Source organism: Rissa tridactyla, chromosome 3 (genome assembly GCF_028500815.1).
Source record: "Rissa tridactyla isolate bRisTri1 chromosome 3, bRisTri1.patW.cur.20221130, whole genome shotgun sequence".
In the NCBI taxonomy this organism is placed as follows: Eukaryota; Metazoa; Chordata; class Aves; order Charadriiformes; family Laridae; genus Rissa; species Rissa tridactyla.
In genome coordinates, this window is record NC_071468.1 from 25,026,547 (window position 1) to 25,049,450 (window position 22,904).

General features: G+C 42.3%; 1 protein-coding gene across 17 annotated transcripts in view; it reads right to left on the reverse strand.

Moving 5' to 3' along the window:
• Positions 1 to 6,947: 6,947 nt before the first annotated feature.
• Positions 6,948 to 22,904, reverse strand: part of RPS6KC1 (ribosomal protein S6 kinase C1) — a 92,350-nt gene continuing 76,393 nt past the window's right edge. For 7 of the 17 annotated variants that reach the window (XM_054195666.1, XM_054195663.1, XM_054195665.1 and 4 more), the window contains 4 exons: positions 13,477 to 13,559; positions 12,682 to 12,777; positions 10,656 to 10,775; positions 6,948 to 9,576 (listed from right to left, as the gene is read on the reverse strand). In XM_054195666.1, the coding sequence (XP_054051641.1) occupies positions 9,466 to 9,576; positions 10,656 to 10,775; positions 12,682 to 12,777; positions 13,477 to 13,559 (410 nt within the window). In that variant the 3' untranslated portion in view covers positions 6,948 to 9,465. The other 10 variants (XM_054195672.1, XM_054195668.1, XM_054195671.1 and 7 more) reach the window with 8 other exon arrangements.

Sequence of the window (22,904 nt, forward strand, 5' to 3'; positions counted from 1 at the left end):
AATGCTTGAATGGAATGAAAGCCAAAATTCCTGCAGCAAACCGTCCTTTCAGTGGGTAGGAGGCAAGTCAAAACCCTTGAAAAAAGACCGAAAAATAACTGAGAGTCAGAATTGCCGTCACATGAATTATAAAAATAACATTGAATAAATTACATGGTTAATAATTGGAAAACTCCCCAAAAGCATATGTAGGGAGGGAGGAGGAAAAGGCGATTCCCTTGGAACTAATGTAGGGACTGTCCAGGCTTGAAGGCTTCGACTGAGGCTTCCTGGCCTGGTCAATAGGCAAAGCGCTGTGCCATACTCCAAAGACTGTATACTTACGTTGGGTTTTTTTTTTTAGTTAAGTCTGTTCAAAAAAGTACCTGTATGCTCTGAAATCAATGGGAGCCTGATTTTATCCACGTGCTGATCTCTACGTCCCCATCAGAGATAGCTGGCCACCCTAAGTGTCCTTCCATAGGATACGCAGGATTTTTCACAAGTGTGCATCACACAAGTGTGAATCTTCATTATAACTAATGTCTTGCACTGACATCAGTACTTCAAAATAAAAACGGCGGATAGCACTGGCCTTCCCTGCGCCTATTAGGAAACTGATAATAAGTCTCAAAAACCAGCAGCACTGTCAGGTTCAGCTCCAGCAGCAGTTACAGCCTTAGGAGAGACACCTTGTCCCTTGCCAACATCTTCATGCATCCACAGCCTTATGAAAGAAACGTCCATCTCATTCACTGCCACATAAATACACAGTAACCAATCTCTCTAAACACTGATTTGACATTTTGGTTTCAAGTTTTTGTCCAACTAAACAATAGGTTCCTATTTCATTCAGGCCTTCTCTTTTGGTCAACCCTCAATAATATACCTTTTGCTTAAAAAATTACCTGCACACCCGAAGCATTGTAAAAGAACCACAGAGACACTATAGCGTAAAGTAGGTCTGAAGAAAGTCTCAAAAGACATCTTTTTTTTTTTTTTCTTTCCCATTGACTGTGTGGCAGGAGTCCTGACTTACACCACCCTCTCCCTATTTAAGTGACAAAGGTCAATTCAAAATTTCCAAAACGGAAACAAATCTTTAATTTTAGATACTATATTTACAGAGATGAGGCCAACAACGTGACAGGATCGTACGCTGGTATGAAGGCGGATATGGTTGTGCAACAGGAGGGAGGTCAAAAAGCCACCCCCCCAGCTACAGACAGGAGGCAACCAGTAGCACAGGTTCCATGCCCCCGTGCCAGAAAAGCCAAACCAAAACACACAGCCTCACGTGCCCCCGCGCACGTGCTCCAAACCAAGGTGTGGGACCCCTAAATGGGCCGTGATGCTGCTGGGGACATACCGCAGACAGGACCTAAGTTCTGCCAAGAGATCTGTTACCTGTATCGTAAGGCCAGCTTGCCAGATTTTTTATTTGAAAAACAAAAATGACACCTCTTTTTAGAGAAAAAAAAATATGAATTAACCACAATAAATAAAAAAAAAAATAGAGTACTATATTTCTAAGAGAGTCTGAATAACAAGATGCCCTGAAAATCTCACGTGCAACAGCTCTGAGCATTTACAGGTTTCTCATGCGCTGTATTGTAAACCAGCAGCTCATTCTTCTCAGAGCTTCAGAGGTAAGAGCGCACAAATGATTAAACAAGCAGGTTTAACTGTCTTGCACTGACGAGGAATTTGTCAACATGGGCTCAGTATTTATGCGGATCTGCAGCAAATACTGTACGGCTGCAGGAGTCAAACAGCTGTCTGTCAATAAAGCTATTCTCCTCGCTGGAACATAATAGCACAGACTCAACATGACCCTCAGAGGCCTCTTTAAGCTGCCTGGCTGTCTCCTCCTTCCCCATCCCTCCAGAGTCCTTCACCAGCAAGAGCTGAATTAAAAGGGAGAAAGAAAAAAACAAAACAAGAAAAAAAAAAACCACCAACAAACCAAACCCACGCACGTATTAGAATCTTTTCTATCCATCTTAATATTAAAAGCGACTTAACCCTGGGCAAGCCTGCCTACATGGGCGACCCGGAGCTAAAGCAAAGTTAGGGAAAGACAGCTTTGATTCACGGCACGTGAAGGGCTACCGACAATCCCTTTTAATAGAGCTTGCAACATTAATGTAGCCGGAGCCACATGCGACACCCATTAGGGCCAGGGAGAGCTCCCACGCATATATTTCAAGGAAGCAGTAGATTCCCCGGTCCCAGAAGCTGTCTTCATTACAAAAGTCTAATATATCAGAAGAGAGAGAAAAGCTCGGCTTTTAGAATGCATTTTTTATTATTCAGCCTTCAGTGGAAATGTCACCTTTCTAAAGCAAGCTGTTATCATGTGTTTCCCATGCCAAACACATGGCCTCTAAGGAGAGGGTTTTATCTCTACATTTTTAGTGATTTGTATTTCTCTTTCAAGGAGCTCCATGCCTTAAGGCACCCCAAACGCTCACAGCACAAGAAGGTAAGGTTACACGAGATGCTGCCAAAGAGGACAAAAAAAAAAAAAAAAAAAAAAATATAACAGGGCCGGGAGTCAGCGCAGCTTCCGATGGCAAGCCACCCTACCAGATAATTCCCCTCCTTTAGTAGATTTAATTATTATCCGTTTCCTTGGTTGGGACCATATTCTCAAAGAAGCAGGGCGCCCATCAAGCGCCGCCGCCGCATGACAGGCTGCGGCGCAGCCAGCACCACTGCCCCGGCGCCTGCCAACCAGCCAGATGCTGCCACATATTGGCATCTGGGGCCTGGAAAAGCAACCGTGCTCTCCGTTTGGCGGCGGATCCTGACCCCAACGACTGAAGGAGACAAAAGGAGGATAGACGGGAGAGGGGGGTGGAAATCTCTTCTGACAATTTCACTGGTAAAGATTTAGACAAAAACCTATTGTTTAACCACTCTCAAATGAATAAGTTTCGGAGGGGGCGAAAAAAGCCCCGCACCCGGCATGTTCTAAATGCTGTCAGAGTCCAGGGTGCAAGGACAAGGGGTTATTTATGAAAAGAAATAATGAGGAAACCAGATGCCTGCCTTTCTCAGCCCTCTGTGCTCCGGTCACCCTCACGGGGCATGTGCAGCGCTGCTCATCAAAGACTTCTCAGCCTTAAAGCGAAGGGCAGGCGATAACTAACTCTTCCCATCTCTGTTACTTAGCAAAATGCCCTCCCTATTTTACAGGGAGGCTCACGCAGTCCAACAGTGGCACAGCAAAGGCTGAGGGAGAAGAGTTGCCGACCTCACCCCGTCCAGGGACAGCAACGGGACAGCCATGTTAAGTGCACCCGCCACAATAGCATATAATAAAAAACAAATAAAAAAAATAGCCTATTTCTCTAACGCTGAGGCTGAAACTACGCAGTTATGCTTAAAAGTAGGAAAGTAAATAAGCTCTCCATACCTGTTTTCATGAAATTGTCTTCTCTCTGTAATTGAAGGGCAAACTCCTGACCCCAGCAAAGTCAATGGGAAAACTCCTGGTGATGTTAATGGGGCCGGGACTTCACACCGTGCACTTACTTTACCCTAGAAAGCCGATTAGTCCAGGACTCTCTGCAGTGTCACAGAGGTGCCTACAAGGAGCCGGAGCAGCCCAGGTCCTTCTCAGGGGAACTCACCTCTTGCTTCGCCTTACTGGGTCTCAGCTTTGCTGGGCCTGGCAGACACCATGAGAGACCAGGGGCAGGTCATGGGGGACTTCCCTGAGGTCAAAGCGGGTGTGAGGCTGGAAAGGAAGGATCCCAAGGAGGCAGAGTAGCGGGGAAGGATGTTAAAAAAAAAAAAATAAAAATTAAAAAAATCTGGAGAAAGGATAAATGCCACTTGGCTCATGGTCCACGTTGTTGAAGAAGCTCTTCTCCATGCCTGGTTCGTAAAGGAAGATTATGAGCTGGAAAATGTCAGACCACGGTGCACAGGCAAGTCAGCAAGTGGAGCGTAGCTAGCTAGCGCCGTGCTCTAAATCATGGCACAGCACCGGCCTCCACCGCTCTTGGAGGCTCCTTCCTCGTTATCCCACCACGGCGCAGGGCGCCATAAAACTCTTGTTATTCGCACGCTGCTGGGGTAAGCAATTTCCTAACCCTTTTACAACCCTCGTGCTTTAATTTTGTGGGAGTAATTCTCTCCCTTTGTTTTCATCGGTACATGGGGATAACAGCTGCATCTAATAATCCACTCCTGGGTCCCAGCGTTTTGGGGTGACATTTCAGAACCAAAGGCACAGAAAGATCAAGAAAATCTGTGACCGGGGCTGAAGGATGTAACACAGGACACGGGTGGAGATGGCTGGGAAAACCTAGAAAACACCCCAGGGATAAATGGCTCAGCTCATGGAAAGGGGTGGGAAAAACTGCTAGAGGTGAGGTCGTACGGAGGCAAAACAGCTCTGTCTCCAAGGCAAAGCAAAATGAGGTTAGCAAGGCTTTGCTGAGGAGGACCGCTGACCCCCACAACATCTGCTCTTTCCCTGGCTGGCCCATCTTTATCCAGCTCCACCACTTGCCAATTGGCTTGTCTAGCTTATTGCCCCCAGAAGGACTTTTCCCAAACTTGCCAACCTTAGGATCTCAGCAGCGAAGCATCAAGGCGACCGCCCACAGCCTTCCCAAGAGGACGCTAATTCCCTGCTGCCCGGCATTGCACGCTTCCCCAGCCCTCCCGCCCATCACAGTGCCACTGCAGCCCTCTGGCAGCAGCTCTAATCCCTCCTGATGGGTCCCTGGGCCAAGAAGATGGAGACAGAGCTGCCTTTGGAGAAGGAGAGCCTCTGGTCTGCCAAGAGGTGGTGAGGTCCTGTTGGGGCAGCGCATTAAGCCATGACCCACTGCCGGGAGTTCCAAGCATCCTCTCTGCTGCACCCTGATTAGCCCCCTCTGCCCGGCAGCGGGGGCGCAGGAGATGGCACTGCACAGCACAAGCAGGAGGTGGGACCACCTCCACCGCAGAAGTTGAGATTTTCTTGAGGACACCGCACCTTTGGACCAGGGCTCCCTGTCTTTGTTCCTGCAGATGGCTCAGGCAGCGACCAGCCCTGGGGTGCAGGAGACGGCTGTGCGCTGCCAGTCTCAAACCACTGCTGCCAGCAGCAGCTGCTCGGCACCTTTTAAGCAGGTCCCATTCTCCCTCTGGGAGTTGGCTCTGACACCCCTTGCCAAACTGCAGCTGGAGCTGCACAAGGCGCCCTGTCCTGGGGGGCTGCCTGAGCCTCTCACGCACACCCCCTGCCCCCACTGCCAGCTTCCCCACTGCTCTTCAGCCAAGTCCCCCCCTCACCTCACACCAGCAGAAGCTGCATGGTCCAGCCCTGTAGAGGAGATCACACAGGAAGTCCTTACAGCCACAGGGTGGCCAAAACCCCAAGCCTGGTCTGGTCCTCACAGCACCCCAGCCTGCCATTTGTTGGTGCTACACGCTAAATAACAACCTTAAACATACATGGTGCCATGTACCGCTGCAGAGCGACAGCCCGCGGGAGGTCTGGCCTGCCGTGCCGTGCAGGAGGCCACTAGGCAGAAGCACGGTGGACAGGAACAAAGGGACAGGTTACAAGAAGGGCCTCTCCTTAAGCATCTCCGCACCCTGAACATGCCGTGCAGCGAGGACAGGCAGTCCTGAGGTAACGCAATGCTGAGGTGAGGGAAGGGGCAGCGTTTAAACGGCCACTGCAGCAGAGAGACAAAGAAATCCCATCCATCCAACCCCTCAGACCCTGTCAAAAAGCTGCGGGGCTCCGATTTGAATGCCACTTGCGGCTCACAGGAGACACATGGAGCTGAGGGCCAGCTGCGAGAGCTGCTCTTCAGCCACAGACGCTGCTGAGTGGCAGAGGACTTTGGGGTGCTCAGCCATGGACTCGCCGGCACACACTGGGGCCGGGTAAAGGCCCCCTCAGGCACCGCGTGGGGCCAGGCAGCAGTCGGCAACCAGAGTTCAGCTCACAGCAAAGCCCATGCAGAAAGCACAAACCCGAAGAAATCAACAAATGTACTTTTTAATTTTATTGCTAAAATCCCTACCATAAATCTCACCAGAGAGGAAGTTTCTGTTTCTCCAGCTTCCTACTCAGTGTCCTTGAGAAAACAAATGACACCACACTCAAAAAATAAAAAAAAATCCCATAGTGGTTTACTTCGCACTTCCCTGTACCTTGTTATGCTGAGTGCTTCATTTAGAGAAGGCTGACCTCCCCAGCCTTCTTCATCCCAGTGCCCTTCGCTGCGGGGACACACCAAGGAACAGGTTTAGCACTGGAGAGAGGAGCCGGGTGGATGTTCCAGCGCAGGTAACCCTGCCGACTCAGCATCCCAGAGGTGCACCGAGAGTCAGCGTGACAGTGACTGCTGTCTGAGAGGTGATTTTCACAGGAGATATAGGACCTCTGCTACAAGCACAGCCGCTGTGAATACAGCCATTAAAAGCAAACAAAGTTATGCCCCTTGTATTTCATCAGATGCAATTTCTTCTGTAGGTCTGGGCAGGAGCCCACAGCAATTCTACCCAATGCAAACCTTCAAAGGTCTTGTCTCCCAGTTTTTCTTAGTAGGACGCAGAAAAACAGAGTGGTTCAACAGGGTGCAATGAATTACCACTATGAGATGTCCTAAGCGTGTTATCTGCCTTGCCTGAACACACACAGGAGAATAGGAAAATTTATAAGCTTATTTTACTGTGTTTTACATGGACTCTCGCTAATTCCTGTGAACAAAATGGCACTGATTTGTTTTGCTATCAGCCATTAGATGTAACAGAAGGAAGGTGGAATGGACTTTGCGCTACTTAGCAATCAGCAAAATAAAGATGTGTGCCACAGGACTTCATAAGAGGCAACAAAAAGAAGATACCTAGAACACTTTCAATTTGTAAAAGCCAAGGACAAAAAGCATTGATGAGGTAGGAAGGATTGTCTTCAAGAACTAAATGTAAAGTTCAGAAACCCAGGGTCTGAATTAGGCTTGACAGGTTTTGTTTATTAAAGGAATACATGTAAACACCAATACAACATAATACACGTTAAAGGAAAAAAAACAAAAGATAGAAGCAGGATTTTTTGTGTGCAACTAACTCCAGACTGCACTTCCTTTACCAAAACCATTACGTGAGTCAGCGGTAAGGTTACAAAAACCAGTGGCACCTCAAAGGCTCAGTTCTGGCAAGCCATATTGCCAAGTGCCCCACTCCTTCCAATCTCCGTGATCTAGATTTCCTCACTACTAACATACTTGAAAAAGAAATATCTGTGTCATTGACTAAACCAAGTGCCTTGCAGTGAGTGACTGGTCCTCTGGTTTCTGCTAGAACAGCGTTTTCCTCCTGCTGCTCGCAGAAACCAGCTTGTGCTCCTGTGCTACCTTATCCTACCTTTACTTGCAACTGGCACACGGGCACAACCTGAACAAGAGAGCATTTTAAGGTAACATGGAAAATTTTTAATTTCTTTTACAGTTATCGCCAGGCAAATGCAACGGGTCAGATCAACCCAGGCAACAACTTTATCTGGTGGCCGGGCTAGAGAGCCCCAGGGATGGAGTCAGGTGGCCGAGGGAAGGGAGGCTTCCCTTGAGCAACGAGCCCTCTCCAAAGTCACAGCCAGGGCAGTGCTGGAAGGAAGCTCTGGATCAGCTTGGTCTCCGCATTAGAGATTTCCGACCCGCTCGGCGCAGGAAGTTGTTCCTGTGGCTCACCTGAGGGAGTTCCTGTTATGAAGCCAGAGGGTGGTAGGTTGAAACACAGTTTCTGCGAGTGATGTAATCTTGGACAGCACTCCGTAGGCAGTGATACTAGTGACCTGGTTACAACCTGCGGTGTTGTTACAGCCCCTCTGCTGGCCTGGTGATCACAAGAAAGGGAAGAAAGAAAAAAAAGAGGGGAGTGGAATAATTTAAAAAGGAAAAAAAAAGTTTCCAGATTTCCTTTGTTTAAGTGAAGCATTTTCCTTTTCCACTTTATTTGAATACACCGACCTGGTGTCTAACAGATGGAGACTGTGCAGATGCACTTTTGGGAGTGCCCATAAAATACACTGCTAAAATACAAATGGAGCGATACTTTTTTTTTTTCTTTTTTGAGTTGTAAATTCAATAATCATTGCTGTCACCTCACTTTCCCAAAGGAATTTGCCCTTTGTTCTCCGGATAAAGCTGGGGAGAAGAAGAAAAAGGAAAAAAAAAAAAAAAAAAAGGAAAAAAAAAAGAGTGAGAGCGAAGGGAACATTTAGGAAAAAACCCACAGATTCATAATCTGTACAAGCATCGCAGCGTACAGCATTTGTACGTCAGGAGCCCATACAAGCATGGCTGCTTAGCAGCAACAGCAGCGCCCAGCAAAATATTCTGCATGTCTTATATTCTTCTCCCGTTCTCCAGACCTTTCTAACAAACAAACAGGTCAGCTAATTGGCTCACGCCCAAGTCTTACCCACTAGGGTTTGCTCAGAGATGTCACTTAGTCATTTGGCATGAGCAAATCCCAGGCTTCTTCCTGTTCGAGCAGCGGAGTGGGTGAAGGCTTTCTTTGATTTATTAAGACTATTAACAAACAGGAGAGTTCAGAAGCTTCCTCAAGCAGAAGAGCACGAGCAGAAAGGTTTTTTCCTGAAGTAGCAGCTAAAAATAGGACACTTAGAGGAAGTAAAGTTCATTAAGTGATAAAGTGGTGGCTGCAATAATGAGCAGAGTTTTTCCTTTCTTAATCTATACACTTATTTATGTAGCAGTACGTTTTCTTACTCCTTATTAGAGTGCTAAAGGAGTGTTTATCCAGCTGAGGAAAAGAAGATTTCCCTTTCTGTAGTGACTTTAACATGTAGCTCATCAAATACAAGGGAGTCAAGAGTTTTAAACAGACATTGCCAGCCAACAAAGTACAACGTTTGACAGCATTATTTGCCTTTTATATGCTCTTTCCACGGTGGGATATGATATGCCATTTTCAAGACACATTCCACAGTATTATGTAACAGCTTTCTTAATTTTTAATGGATATATTATTTTCAATGTGTCAACTTTTGCATAAAGCATTTTAGTATTTTATTCAGCATATACCATTAATAAATTATTTGCTCCTTCCTCCCCCCACCCCCCCCAGAGCTGCACTTAGCATAGGGAAATGGGCTATTGACACTATAAAGATACTTTCAACTGGCACAGTCTATAGACACTTCCATCATCAGACAAAGCACCAGGAGCACATTCCTGTTTCTACTGGCAGCGCTGAACGTGCTGCCCAGGAGTTTCATCAAAACCCACCCTTTGGTGAAAAGACAAACACGTAGCAACAAGTTGCTGTAAAAATAAGCTAGCACCCTGTACAACCAGTGATTCCTGTTAAAAGTGGCCCGATTGCTCCAACGTCCTTTAGTCATCGCGTCCAAATAGTTTGGGACATCCAAAGGAAGCAAGTCAGGGTGCTTCTGTGCCAGAGAAACTTGTCCACTTGACCTGAGTTTGTTCAGAGGGCACACATCTCTCATCTCAGCAGATCTGCCCATTCTATAAGGGCAAAAAACGGATGAGATTTGATGTCTTCCACACCAGCAACGCCAGCACCAAGACGCTCCGCAGGATTAAACTGCAAAAGCTTGATATAAAAAGAAAAAAATATATATGGATTCAGTGAGTAAGAACAAAAACAACTGCTTAAAAGTTCCAGAAAGGTCTAAGGTAAGGGACATCCTACCGTTTTCACGCTCTATGAATTACTTTCAAGAGTGCGAAAGCATACTTGAAATTCCTAAAATCCAGTAAATGGAAGAAGACTTTCCTTTCCTTGAGTCTCAGTGGTACAGTCTTCAGAGCCTACTGATCACAGCATGCAATTCCCTGAAGCACTGCACATGGGGACTTCATTTTAAGTGTAACCTCATTTTAAAAAAAATAGAGAGCAGCAGTCAGAGCCTGCATCGGTAGAACTCTGGACACTGCATCTGCTTCATGTTAACCTTTGCTCACACCACTGTACAGTGGTCTGTAACTTTCCGTTTCATAAATTGTGAGTTGGTCCTAAAACATCAGGATAAAAAAAAAAAAAAAAAAAAAAGAAAAGTTGTAGAGAGTCCTACAAATGGACGAAAACTGAAAAATCAAACCCCCACTGAAAGAAACAAAACAGTGTAATGGCTTCATGGAAATTTCCTAAAATTCAGCACCTCGTTTGCTTTTTAGTTGTACATCACATGCTGAATTCATGTGAAAAGGAAATCACAATATTTACATCTGTTTAAAGATACCAATCCATATAAAAGGGAATGCAAAGGTAATACTCCAAAGAGACTAATAAAGACACACAAAAATATTTTGCAGTTTTAGAGAACTGTTTATACTCTATTCAATTACAGCCAGTACAAAGGCATGATTTCTTTCTTGCTTTTTCTGCAACAGCTAATAAGGTAGCTTCTCCCGGTTGTCACTTGGAACAATGTGTATTCATATCTTAATGCACTCAACATCTAAGTGAGTCTACATCCATAAACATAGGAATTTACACATTTTAAGATGGCTCTGCTATTTACAGTCACAATGTCACATAGTAAAGGTAGCTCGGTGACAGTGAATTGTGCTGCTCCGGTATCTTCCACAAGCCAGCAGAAACAGATGCGGCCAGTGTCTCTCTGCCTTCTGCTGAAACACAACCGACACCAGCAGGGAGAAAATACGCACCGACACATTTTCTGGAGTTTGTCCTTCCAGAACAACTTTAATCTCAGAAAGCAGATGCAACACAAACCACAATAGAAAAGCCATGTTGCATGTTTTGTTGGTTGTAAAGCCTGGAGGTGCCTGAAAAAAATACCGGGTGCAAAATACCAAACCAACATAAAAATAGCAACTTCATCTTTCACCAGAAATAAGCAGTTCTCTGTTTTCTTAGAAGCTGGCTAAATGAAGGAGGTGTTTACAACGAAGTCACCTGCACTGGAAGCCACAGCAGGAGACAACGTCTGACACGGTTTTCTGTATAGCTGTACATTGATCCCGGAGAGTTACTCTGTGATGCTTTGACCTGTTTACCCTTGGCAGTGGGGGGAAGGAAAGTCGCAATGACAAATTGCTATCCATGCCAAGAGAGCTTTCTTCCTTTTCCTGACAAGGCTTCCTCAACAATGAATGGCAGCTTCCTTGGATAGTCACACAACAAAAATGTGATTTACTATCTCATATAGCCGAGCCTCCACCAGATAAGTCACCACCCTACACTAGAAGGCTTAACCTAACAGGCACTGGGGTGACTGTTCTCTGAACAGACACGGCCTTGTAATATATCTGCGAGTGGCAGAGATATATTTGCCACTTAAACCACAAGGGGCAAAAGAGTCACTCTTTGGCATATTTGAAAATAGGCAATACATTAGTCTGCAGTGAAGAACTATCCTACGTTGGCCGGGAGAAGTGGACTGGACGACTTCATTTGTCTGCACTTATAGTCTTAATGGGAGGAATTGCCTTCATCAAGTGTGGTTTTGCTTTCCCTTAGCCATTTGAGTCCTGTAGCACCTGTGGGTGAGGGCAACAATTTGCTACCATCTAACAATATAAATGCAGATTATAGAAAAATGGGATTTTTCTTTAGTCACTTCCTTTCTACGTTTGCCAGAAACACAAAGACATGTGCTTTCATGTTGATTGACTTCCTGTCACCTAGTCAAAATAGGAGGTCCAAACGTCTAGTGCCATTTCCATTAATCGTTTCACAGTAGTGGCACAGAAATCAATCTGTCATGGGGTCTTTTGACTCACTGAATTTTCAAAATCTCTTTCCTTTGTTTTCTTCAAGAACTATTTTTTCCACTCTGCTCTGTTCAAATCTACATCTAAGTGATGTCGTTATTTATGCATCCACTAGCAAGATACTCTTCAAAGCCAAACAACACAGTTCACATTTATCACTTATTCTACTCAAGTGGAATAGGCCAGATCCAGGCTCCACTTCCTCAGTTAGATCAAAATTAACTAGAAGGAAGATAGCATTACCTGAAATTCAAGACCCTGTACTACAAGTTTATTCTCTCAGTCCTGACCACCTAAAGCTATGAGCAGGCTAAAACCAGCAGCCAATGCTATTCCCATTAGTTTGAAAATGGTGTATCAGTCTGGAAGGTTTTCTATATTTTAAGGTTTCCTACTCTGTCTCTTGTCCAACCTACCAGTTATCTTCTTATTACAAAAGTCATTGTATTCACAATTTAAAGTATTTTTCTTAACAATTGGCATCCAGAAGGTTTCCTGGAGGACCGCTACAGATTTTCAACCACATCAAGGTGACACACTTCTAATCAGTGTGTTACAGGTTTCATAGTACTTAAAGCTATCTTGCTGAATTGGCATCAACATTTTTTAGTTTAATTCAATTAATCACAAATATTTCCATGAACATTTAGGGCAGAATCCCTAAAATGTTCATGCATCACCAGCAGGTGTTTCCAAAGCACTCTGCATTGACCAAACTCGTTCTTTGAAGAAATGGCAAAGCACTCCAGTTTTCTACAGACACCTGGCAGCAGAAGACAAAGTTTCCAGATGCAACGAGACAGCCGGGCAAAATTCATCAGTGCCGACATAAGACTCATCCACATTCCTATCAGCAGCTTTCTGTTTTTACGTTTACTTCACCAGAACAACTTAGGTAGGTAAGTATTTGTCCAGTCTACACATGTACCTATAGAAAATAAATTTTCCCCTCAATTACCTGCTGAATCAGTGATCTGGCCTCCTTCGATACATGGTCTGGTATACTCAAGGAAGTGTGAGTGTTTATTCCTGATGGATGGCACTCAACCAGAGGCTGAAGAAATATTAAAAAAAAAAAAAAAAAATCAAAGCAGGCAGATACATTTATGAATTACAAAACTGTAATGTTGGATTATCTCCTAGTATGCATGCAAATTAACACACACAGATAAAATTTCAGTGCTTCCTAGTATGAAGTACAGATTCTGGGAGGAATGTCTACAGGCACTGATGTCCCCCTGGAGATACGGTTTTAGAACACTTACTTCTTAGTGCTTGTGCTCTATTGTTCAATCTTGAAGAGTCTGGGAATCTGGTGGACTTTGCTTTCTTTCTGTCAACTAATCACCAGTTTGATTTGGCTGAGCACTCAAAATGCCAAATTAATGCGTAACAGCAACATATGGTTTCTACACTGTCACAAGAAATAATACTGAAATTATAAGGGCAAAAATGTTGTAAATGTAGAGAAGGAAATGTTAGAGAACTTTGACTTCACTGTGGTTAAGAGGGTAGCATGGGTTTTGGTTAATTTTTCAGTCATGAGTTTGATATTGCTATATCAAGTTGTTCTGCTGAAGCCTGAGCATGTTTCGTTTCTCTGGTGCCATGCAGACCAAGCAAATTGAGGGTACTCAGGTTGGCAAAGCCCATCTGAGAAAGACAAGCAAGGAAATCATAACTGGGCACACTACTTGTGCAAAACTACTGGCCAAGAGGTCAGTTTTACCAAGTAATTTGCCCCCAGCCCTACCTTCCCGGTGAGGAGTTCAAAAAGAATGGCACCCAGGCTCCACCAGTCACAGGCTTCTGTCTCTTCTAGGATAGCACCAACCTCTAAACACGAGACATTTCAATTAATATTAAAAAGGTCAGTTACACCTTCAAAATTAACATATATTTACAAGGTGACTGTTTAATGCTGACAGAACATATACTAAATACCACAGAGCTTTCATTATGCCTGCAATTTAGTTAGCCTTTTAGCCACCTACAGATTGCATTGTTCAAACACAGCAACACTATACATTTCATGCATAATTTGCCTTTTCCGTGCATACATAGGCATTTTCAAGACTTGTAAAAGCATTACACTTAGGATTCTTCTATACTGGACTAAAACTGGACAGTGACAGACAGTAAAGCAAAACATATTTAGCCAATTTACCCTGGTCAGAAGAGCTGGACTGACCAGAGTGGCCAGAAGCATCCGTAAGAGCAGCACAAGGGAGGTTATAATAGTCTACTGCATGCCTTAATTTTCTCTTAGAGGGCAGGATTCGTCTCATGGATAACCCACACCCTTTGCTGGGATCACCAAGGGAGGCTTTTCCCAATAGCCTCTTGTGTCTGTTAGGAACCAGATAGAGATGCTAAATCTATTTCACACAGCCTAATCGCAGCCAGCAATGGTGTACTGCTACAGCTCAGCCCAAACTGTACCTAGGTACAAAAAGTTGTTTTCCCCAGCATCCAGCCAGCACCCAACACTCTCTTATCGCTGCCCGTGCACAAGAGACAGCAGAGAGGTGCGATGTGAGTTATAGAGTCCCTTGCTAAAGATGTTCACATATTCAATAGCATGATCCGTGCAGAAAACCTGGCCTTCACTGACTCATGCTTTAAACAACAAAAATTACTAAATACAAACACACCACGCTGTCTACTCTAAAACAGGCAGGAAAACAGATTGCAATGAAGATGAAATCTTCATTTTGACTGTCAAAAAAATGCAGAAGCTGCACTAAAATACCTTTGGTGGCAAAAGCCACTCCAGCTTCCCAGCAGAGGACAACAATTAGCATATAGTCACATAGCTGTTGCCGTGAAAAGCATTGTGGCGTGCTTGAAAAATCTTGCTCATCGTTTTATGGAGCTTAGCGTGAGCACAGCCAAGGAGAATTACAGATGAGTCACACTCCAGGGTCAGGGAAAGGAAGGCGGCAGCCCCAGACCTCCCCAGATGCAGGGATGCGCACACAGGCGGAGCACAGGGATGCGCAGAGGGCTGCCCCCTCGGGCAGCTGCCACACCAGCTGGAAGATGCTCAGCACCTTACAGGACTCGGATGAGGTCGCTCTCACAAGAGCAACAAGGAAGGATGGCTCAGACATTGTTTCTTTAGGTAGGACATCCCTCACATTGAAAAGTTTATTACAGCTAATGGCATTCGAATGCCTAATACATCACTATAAGGGTGCCAAGCGTTAGAATTTATTCCATTCCTTACGGATTAATACTTCTATCAGTATCAAGAAACTTTTACAAAGATACAATGGCAGCCACATGAGGAACTGTATCAGCATAATTACGTGCATTTTTAAAATGTTTTAAGATCCCAGACAGGCACCCAGATTAAGTTGAAATTATGGTAAATTGAGAGAATCTGTGTAAAAATCAAAACCTGTTCTTGCAATTTAGTTTCACGTCTCTTCAGAGAGGCAGACCTTTTAGGTAACTGTCCTTTAAAAAAGAAAAACAGCAAAAAAACCCCACCAAACTCAGGCCTTTTCACATGAACCAGCTTACTGAAACCTACTGAATGGAAATGCCTTTCCAGTCTGACTGTGATTTCCTAGCACTGTATGTTCCAATAATGTACATTCAAAAACAAGATAACATGAATGGAAAGTAAAATCTAAAAACAAATACTTTAGGCTTAAGTGCAGAGTTTTCTTTCCCGTGTGGTTTTAATCCTGTGGATATTCTAGAGTAAGGGAGCTTTCTTCCAAACAAGTGAAGATTTTTATTTTTAAACTAAATTCCACACTTATTCCAGAATAAGGACAGTAAAGCCAAGAGTTAATTAAGATTAACTACTACATTCTCAGTTCCTAAACTACCATTAACTTCCCCATATTGACACATCTCTAAATTTTCGAATAATGCCACAAAAGGTGATAATCCATTCTTCCCTAAAGACATTCATCTGGGATGGGCCCTCTTGAGTTACAGCCCATTATAAAACAATATTCTAAAGATGAAAAAAAAACCCCATCATTCTGAGCACAGGGAAAAGAAAAATTACAAAAAAAATCATTCCTGAGTTTTGGCATTATTTCCTTTTACATTGGCAATCACAGATGCTGATCCAGTTCTTTGAAGCATCAAAGTTACACTGCCTTCTTTTGCAGAATCACACACTGTTCATTACAGGAAGTTGACGTAACCTTACTTACTTCACTGATGAAGAAAATGGACACAGAGTAAGAGTCAAAAAGTAAACTAGAGTCCACTTCTCCAAAATCCAAGCTCATATTTTCAACTGTAAGAACACTTTCAATATATGCCAAGTCAAACCAAATGTCATTGCAAATCTCTTAGGAGAGCAGCACCAAACTCTTCCATCCACTTTTGACCGTGACCACAATGACACAAGTGGGATAAATTGAGAACAGTCAAGTAACACAGATTTCTCCCTGGGCTGAAGGGCTCTGTCTGGGTTCTCATGCACACAGCATGAAACTGCGTGACAAGTCATCTGAACCAACACAGAACAGAAAATGGAAAACTCAGCTGAGGGAAACATCGGAGTATCCTTTTTTACAACAAACTAAATTTTAGCTCAGCTTTTCTCTTATTACCCAATGTCTGCTTTCCTGCTGCTTTCCCTAGGTCCCAAAGTTTCCTTACTTCAGATTAAAATAAATGTTTTCCTTAAAAAAAAAAAAAAAAACACAGAAAAAAGAAAAAAATCATTGTGAATACTACAAATAAACATGTGTTGTTTACATTCCCTTACTTCAAACAGGTCGCATTACTTCTGATCCAATACGCTGATCATAATAAGTTCAGGATATCACATCAATATTACTGCATTTTATCTTGACTACACATCATGGGAAAATTTAGAAACTATAGATTATGAAGTGCTTTCAAGTGATACAGAGTAGCTAGCTAATGTAATATACCACACAGGGCATATGCTTTTTTTAAAGCTTTAATATTGCAATAAATCTGAACTACAATATCTACCTTCACTAAGAAAACATTTTCATCTCAATCCATCAGCAAAGTAATTTAGACAATAAATGGTAGCGACCCATAAGCTTAAGTGAATAACATGGGGATATTCGTGCCAATTCTTTACTTCATGAACCTTGAAATCAAGGACCTTATCCACATTTGTACAAACATAAACGTGCGCACACATGTGCACGCTGTTGGTGTTTTCTAGGACTAGCAGTACAAAATTTGCAGGAAAAAAAAATATGCCTATCATTCTCAAATACAAAATCCTTTAAAATCAGAGAAATAAAACAAGTAGAGTGGAAAAAAAAAATCAGTAGCTCTTCCAACTTTACTGCAATTTCATCAAAAGAGCAAGCTTTCTTCTTTCTCCCTTCCTGATGCACGCCTATATGACATCTAGCACCAAGCAGCACATGTCAATGGCGAGGCTAAATTCCTGAACAGATGCAATTTCAACAGCAGCCGTTAGGGTAACTGAAGGGAAGGAGATTTGTAAAACGCTATCAGGTTCAGATAGAGACAGATGGTACAGGTAAACACCTTCACTGCCCAGCACTGTCCTCCTTCCAGAGCAGCTGGGCTCAACCGAAAGGCCATTTCTTTATGGTTTCCATACTTATCTCAATATTTGCATTATACACAGTAATACCTTACTTCCTGATAAGGGATACGTAGCTGGCAGTGATCTGTATTTTTAAACAGAAGTGCCAGTTCTAAAGTAAAAAAGCAAAACCTCACCTCTCTTGAACACACATCCTCGATAAAGTTATTAACCGTAACACCAAGGCTGATTTTCTCATTCTTTCTACAGCACCTTAACCTGAAATATGCCCTTCATGCTGAAGGATTTCAAAGGCTTTTACTACCACACCTCAAACATTTTCTCCAAAATACAGTTTCCTCCAGGGCTGACGATAAGGCCTCACAACCAGCACATACAAACACTACTTAACATAAAAGAAGCCAGGCTTAAAGGTGGACTTAGACATTCACTGCGCAACTCTGGACAGATGGCTTGTGAATCACCAAGAACAAAAACTCAAACAAAAGCTTTGCAGGATAAACTGTAACATCCAAAAACATGCATCTGAAGTCAGCTCACAAGAAAATGGGCTCTAGGTGGAAGTACTGCTTCTCCAAACACCTGGGAGTCAGGAAGGGCTTTGCACTGAGGTGGTTCTCCTGGAGTTAAGAAGGGAACCATTTGACTGCTGGTGGACTGATAAGAATTTCTAAACCTGAGAAGGCCCCTTCCCTTACCCTGTGTTCCGAGCAGAAACGGCACACCTTCAAGTATCGTTTCTGCCCTGATAAGAAAACAAGGAGACCCATCTGAACTACCATCAGGTGTCTGAAACCGTTCAGGAGGAAATGGACTTGTCCAACATCCTGAAAACATCAGACACAATGTTTTCCCCTTCTGTGGCCATTAAGATAAACAGTATTGCACGAAAAACCATTAGAGTCGCTTCGAAAATTCTATTTACCTTACACTCATTTAATTTTAAAAGCTTACTATTTTGTCATATTTTAATATCTATATATGTAAAGAAGCATTTGCAGAGAACCAAGTAAAATGAGTCCAAGCTAATTTACCCTAGGCAGACTCAGTCAGCCAAGATATCATCAGATACAGCCACTAAATAACACATCACAAGCAATCTGGCCATAATGCTTTGCCTAAAATGCTTTAGCAATTTATAAAACGGAGTATTGAACCAGCTATAGTTAAGTATAAAAAGTTTATCATGGTCTTTAAACAATAAGGTAGTGAGGCAAGTCCAATGAATATCTGCTAAAATCAAATGGAGCATGAAAATAGGAAGTTTCATCTTAAAGGTATTCAAAAACATGAGTAGCTATGTTCCTCTTTGGAAGGAATTTGCTCATGTCACTAAAAGAAAAAAAAAATTAATAGAGGGAACTGTGTTCTTTCTTCCCTTTAGCAGCCCAAGATGGATTTAAAACTTCCTCTAAAATAATCAGGTGACAAAGACACAAAGAAACTTTTTACTGCTCTGTTATCAAACCAAAACAAACACTAATTAACCTTTCAGCTAGCTCCATTTATTTTCAAAAGGCATCTTGTATACTATCTTCAAGTTTTAGCCCCACCTGTAATAATAATAATAATATTTTAAAAATTTTAAAAGAAAATAAATAAAAACCCAAAACAACCACACAGGTAAATTACAGTTTCTTCCAGAGTTAATAACTGGCTTGTATGTCACACAGTCTAAATTAACAGATTTTTACAAATTAACAGCTTCGGTACATCTTACTGCTTATTCTAGTTACAGAGTCTACGAAAAACCACAAGAACACGTACTTCACCTGAAACATGTAGAGTACTTACAACAAGCCTGAGTGCCAAACCGCATCAGATTATTTTCAGAAAATACCTGATTCTCTCCCCAAACCTATGCTTTCAATTACCTACTCCAGGTTCATGCCATCTTGCTAGTTTGGGAGCAGTCAGCTGTCATGGTTTTCTGTGGGACACTCAGGTGTCTTTGGAGAGCAGTATCGCTCCAAATGGTGGTCGTAAAGTCGTTACTCCCAGCTTCGCAGCAATCAGTACTTTTTCTGCAGCTCCAGACCTTTCCTCTTATTCACACCAGCCATACATTTTTCATGTTAATATTTAGTCCTGTTTCCTATTGCCAGGGCATTTCAACTCAAGCTAGCCCATCCTTCTTTGCTGCTCGAAGCTCTTTCACCTGCCCTGTTTTTTCTTTTCCTTTTTAGGATTATCCTGAGACATTAATGTCACACAAAAAGCTAGGACAGAGTCAGAGACAAAATCTAGGAAGTCCAGTCTTAAACTATAACCACGAGACCAGCCCACCCCTCGACACCTCTCAGGGTCAACGGCACTTTAATCTACCACAGTTATTTTGCTTCTTAAACAACCTACTCAAATTAGATTACTATAATACAGAATCGTAGATTTAATGAGTGCCTGCAAGCTCCTACTGCAAAACACGTACACAAATAATATGCAGGTTTTCCAACATCAAATATCTATTTGGTAAACAAAGGCAAACTATTTTTTCCTTATTCAGTAAATAAAAATTATAGCGTACAGGCTAATAATAGCAACCTAGCAATTCTTATTTTCATGCCATATGTTTTAGGTTATCAGCTGCACTTTGCATCTGTATTTTCAATTGTCTAAGAGCAGAAGTGACATCTTCATTTGAGAGCATAAAAATCAGGTTGCACATTGAAACATTTTGGTCTTTTCAGGAACAAAATCCTTTACTCACAAAGCCTTCTTTTTGCTTAGGTTTCACATTGCATACAATCAGTAGCAGGTCAGATAAAACCAAATATACCATATATTTATGTGCAGGCTTCTGCGAAGGCTAGTTTGTGTAAATAAGGCTTGATTATAGCACACCGCTTTCGAAAGCATCAGAATAATATGATGCATTACTGATGGCCAGTTTCCTACTTAGGTTTTCTTTTGTAAGCTTCCCTTTAGCTTTACAATCTCAACAAGCAAATCTCCAGTTTTTAGTAAACACAGTCCGGTGAAAACTCATTATTTGCACAAGAAAGAAAAAAAGACTCCAGAAGCAGGCCAGTTCTGAAATCTCGTCCTCTGAAAACACTACAGGGATGCGCAGAATGCATCCCCGCTGCCGGAACGAGAACTCAGAGAGTAAATAAAACATCTCATTCACACATCGTATTCACACAAGAGGTTAGACCAGCAAGCCACTTCTGTAACGTGACACTTCACAGGTGTAGATTGAAAGTGTACCAATTATGAGTAAATCCTCCACTTACTCAAATGTTTTGGTCAAAGGCAGTCTCGCCTAGGCTGTGGCTGTTTACAATTTTGTCTTTCTCTCAGGTATTAAGCATACTATGAAGGGGCTTTATTAAAGAAGTTACCAATTTGATTGTAAAAATCATGACTCTCAAGAATAGAATATAATTATTATTCCATTTAAAAAGTAACGACTCTTTATATTTAAGATCACAAAGATGGCAAAACCGGTACTTAAATAACAGAAGGTGATCATTTGCATTTCAAAATTCATCTATCTTGCTTTTCCCTCAATTAGACCAAAACATGTTGATTCACAGGTTTGTGTGTGTGTTTGTTTCTTTTTAAAACTTATTTATAGAGCAGAATAATGGCCCCCCTGCTAGGCTGGCATTTGCTCAAGTTTCTGTCCGTGTAAATTGAATCTGTTACTGGAATTTTCCCCCCTTCAGAATACCAAGGCACATTAACTAAGAGATAAAGAGATACATTGCTGATACTATCAGCCACCAGGCAGGTGGATAATTCGAGGGGTTTTTTGTTAGTTTTTGTGGGGGGTTTTGAACAAATATGTGATAAGAGTTCTCAGGGGGCATGGAGAGCAAAGGGCTGTTTAAACAGAAGTGAATCATTCTCATCTGATCTGCTAATAACTTTGTATTCAGACATCAGCTGCTTAGCACGCTTTAAAACATTCAGAAAACAAAATTACTATAAAGAGGAGGAAAGTTAAAGAAAAAAACCACATAAACCTCACATTAGTCACCTTAACCATATTAACGCAGCAGAAATTCTCAGTTACAAGTGTTTATTTTCCTCTTTAAAAGCAAATGGGTTATTCTTGGCCAACCCCCCCCCCCCCCAGTTTTACTTGAAGTGGTGTTGAGTTTATAGGGGATGATTTATAATCCATCATTTCCCTTGTGGGTTAGAGAAACAACATTTGACTTATCATAGGTGAACAGCAAAGATTTAGTTTGGCCATTAATCAAAGTATAGCACAGCCGCTACTTTTAAGCATCTGCGGATAGCTTTGTTGTTGCAGTAGTTGGTTCAGCGTGAACTTTTTTTTTTTTATTGAGTAGAACTATGCAAGGGTAAAGAGAGTTATCCAGCTTTACCAACAGATTCAAGAGCACTATAACACACCACGACGCTGAGCTTGCGAGTACAATTCTTGATATGCAAATCATTACAAATAAACCGCATCATCCGTCTCCAGTTCTTATGCGAAGTTAGGCAAATTAGAGTCAGCAAGTGCAACAGCAAAATCCATTAATGGTACAATGCCACCTGCCGTCAATAGTGGAGAAGTGCCACTTCTTGCAACAGATTTAGCCCTGCTTTTAATTTATGCACGATATAAAATGACAATTGCTATTTCATACAAAATTAATTATATTGCTAGCAGGGAATGGCATGCAGCATTTTTAACTATCTCTTGCCTCATCTTTTTGACACTTCTTCATTTATAATGTTTGCATTTGTTCTATTATTTTATATATACGCTACACAATCTCTTTTCTACATACGCAGTCACATTGCCTCTCCGCTTTTCGTAGGATAACAAGAGCTGAGCAAGTTCTCGCTATTCACCAAGGACCTGATCACTGTTTGTGTACCAATACTACCTTGCTTTGCTTTAATACAAGGTTACAACCTGGGGCACCGAAAGTCTCAAATACAAAATCCTAGATCTTGCAAGCAAGCTCCACGTAGTTGGACCTCTATTCTCCCCTGGGTCTGAAAAGATTCGATATTGATACCTTATTATCCCTAGTCCTTCCAGGAATTAGAGCCTGATATATAAATTGTAGAATCTAGACTCTTAATAAAAGCAACTTGAAATTTAAGTATGTCCTCAGGCACTTCACTACTAAGCACTTTATAACTTGTGCTGTAAATAAATAACACCTGAAACCTTATAAATTAAAAAGATAAAATTCTTTCAAATATATTTTTTACGTTTCACATAACTCTGCAATACAATTTCCTACCTATTTTAAATTGAAGATACCTGTTTAAATTTCAACCTGCTTAAATTTCACATTCACATCCTCTCCTTTTTCTGCCTCCAAAATTTGCTCCTTAAAAATCAATGCAGAAAAAGAACTGCATGCCAAGACTCATCATCTGTTCTCAGTTTCCAACACCAGACCCTAAAAGAGAGCGTTTTGATAAAGACTTCTTCCTTTCCTTGCATACTTTTAATGAGTGTGTTTAAGTAACAAAATGTTGAAATCAAGTCACATGCAAGTTATCATATCAAAATCCTATTCTATCCCGAACTCTGATGAAAACACACACCAAGCTAAACACATGGAAACAAAATTTTACAAGCCAAGTTTCACTGCATCCTTCAGTTATGAGAGAAAAGGAGAGGGAAGGCTGAGTAGCCAGAGGTAGGGCAACACAGCCCACAATACTGGAAA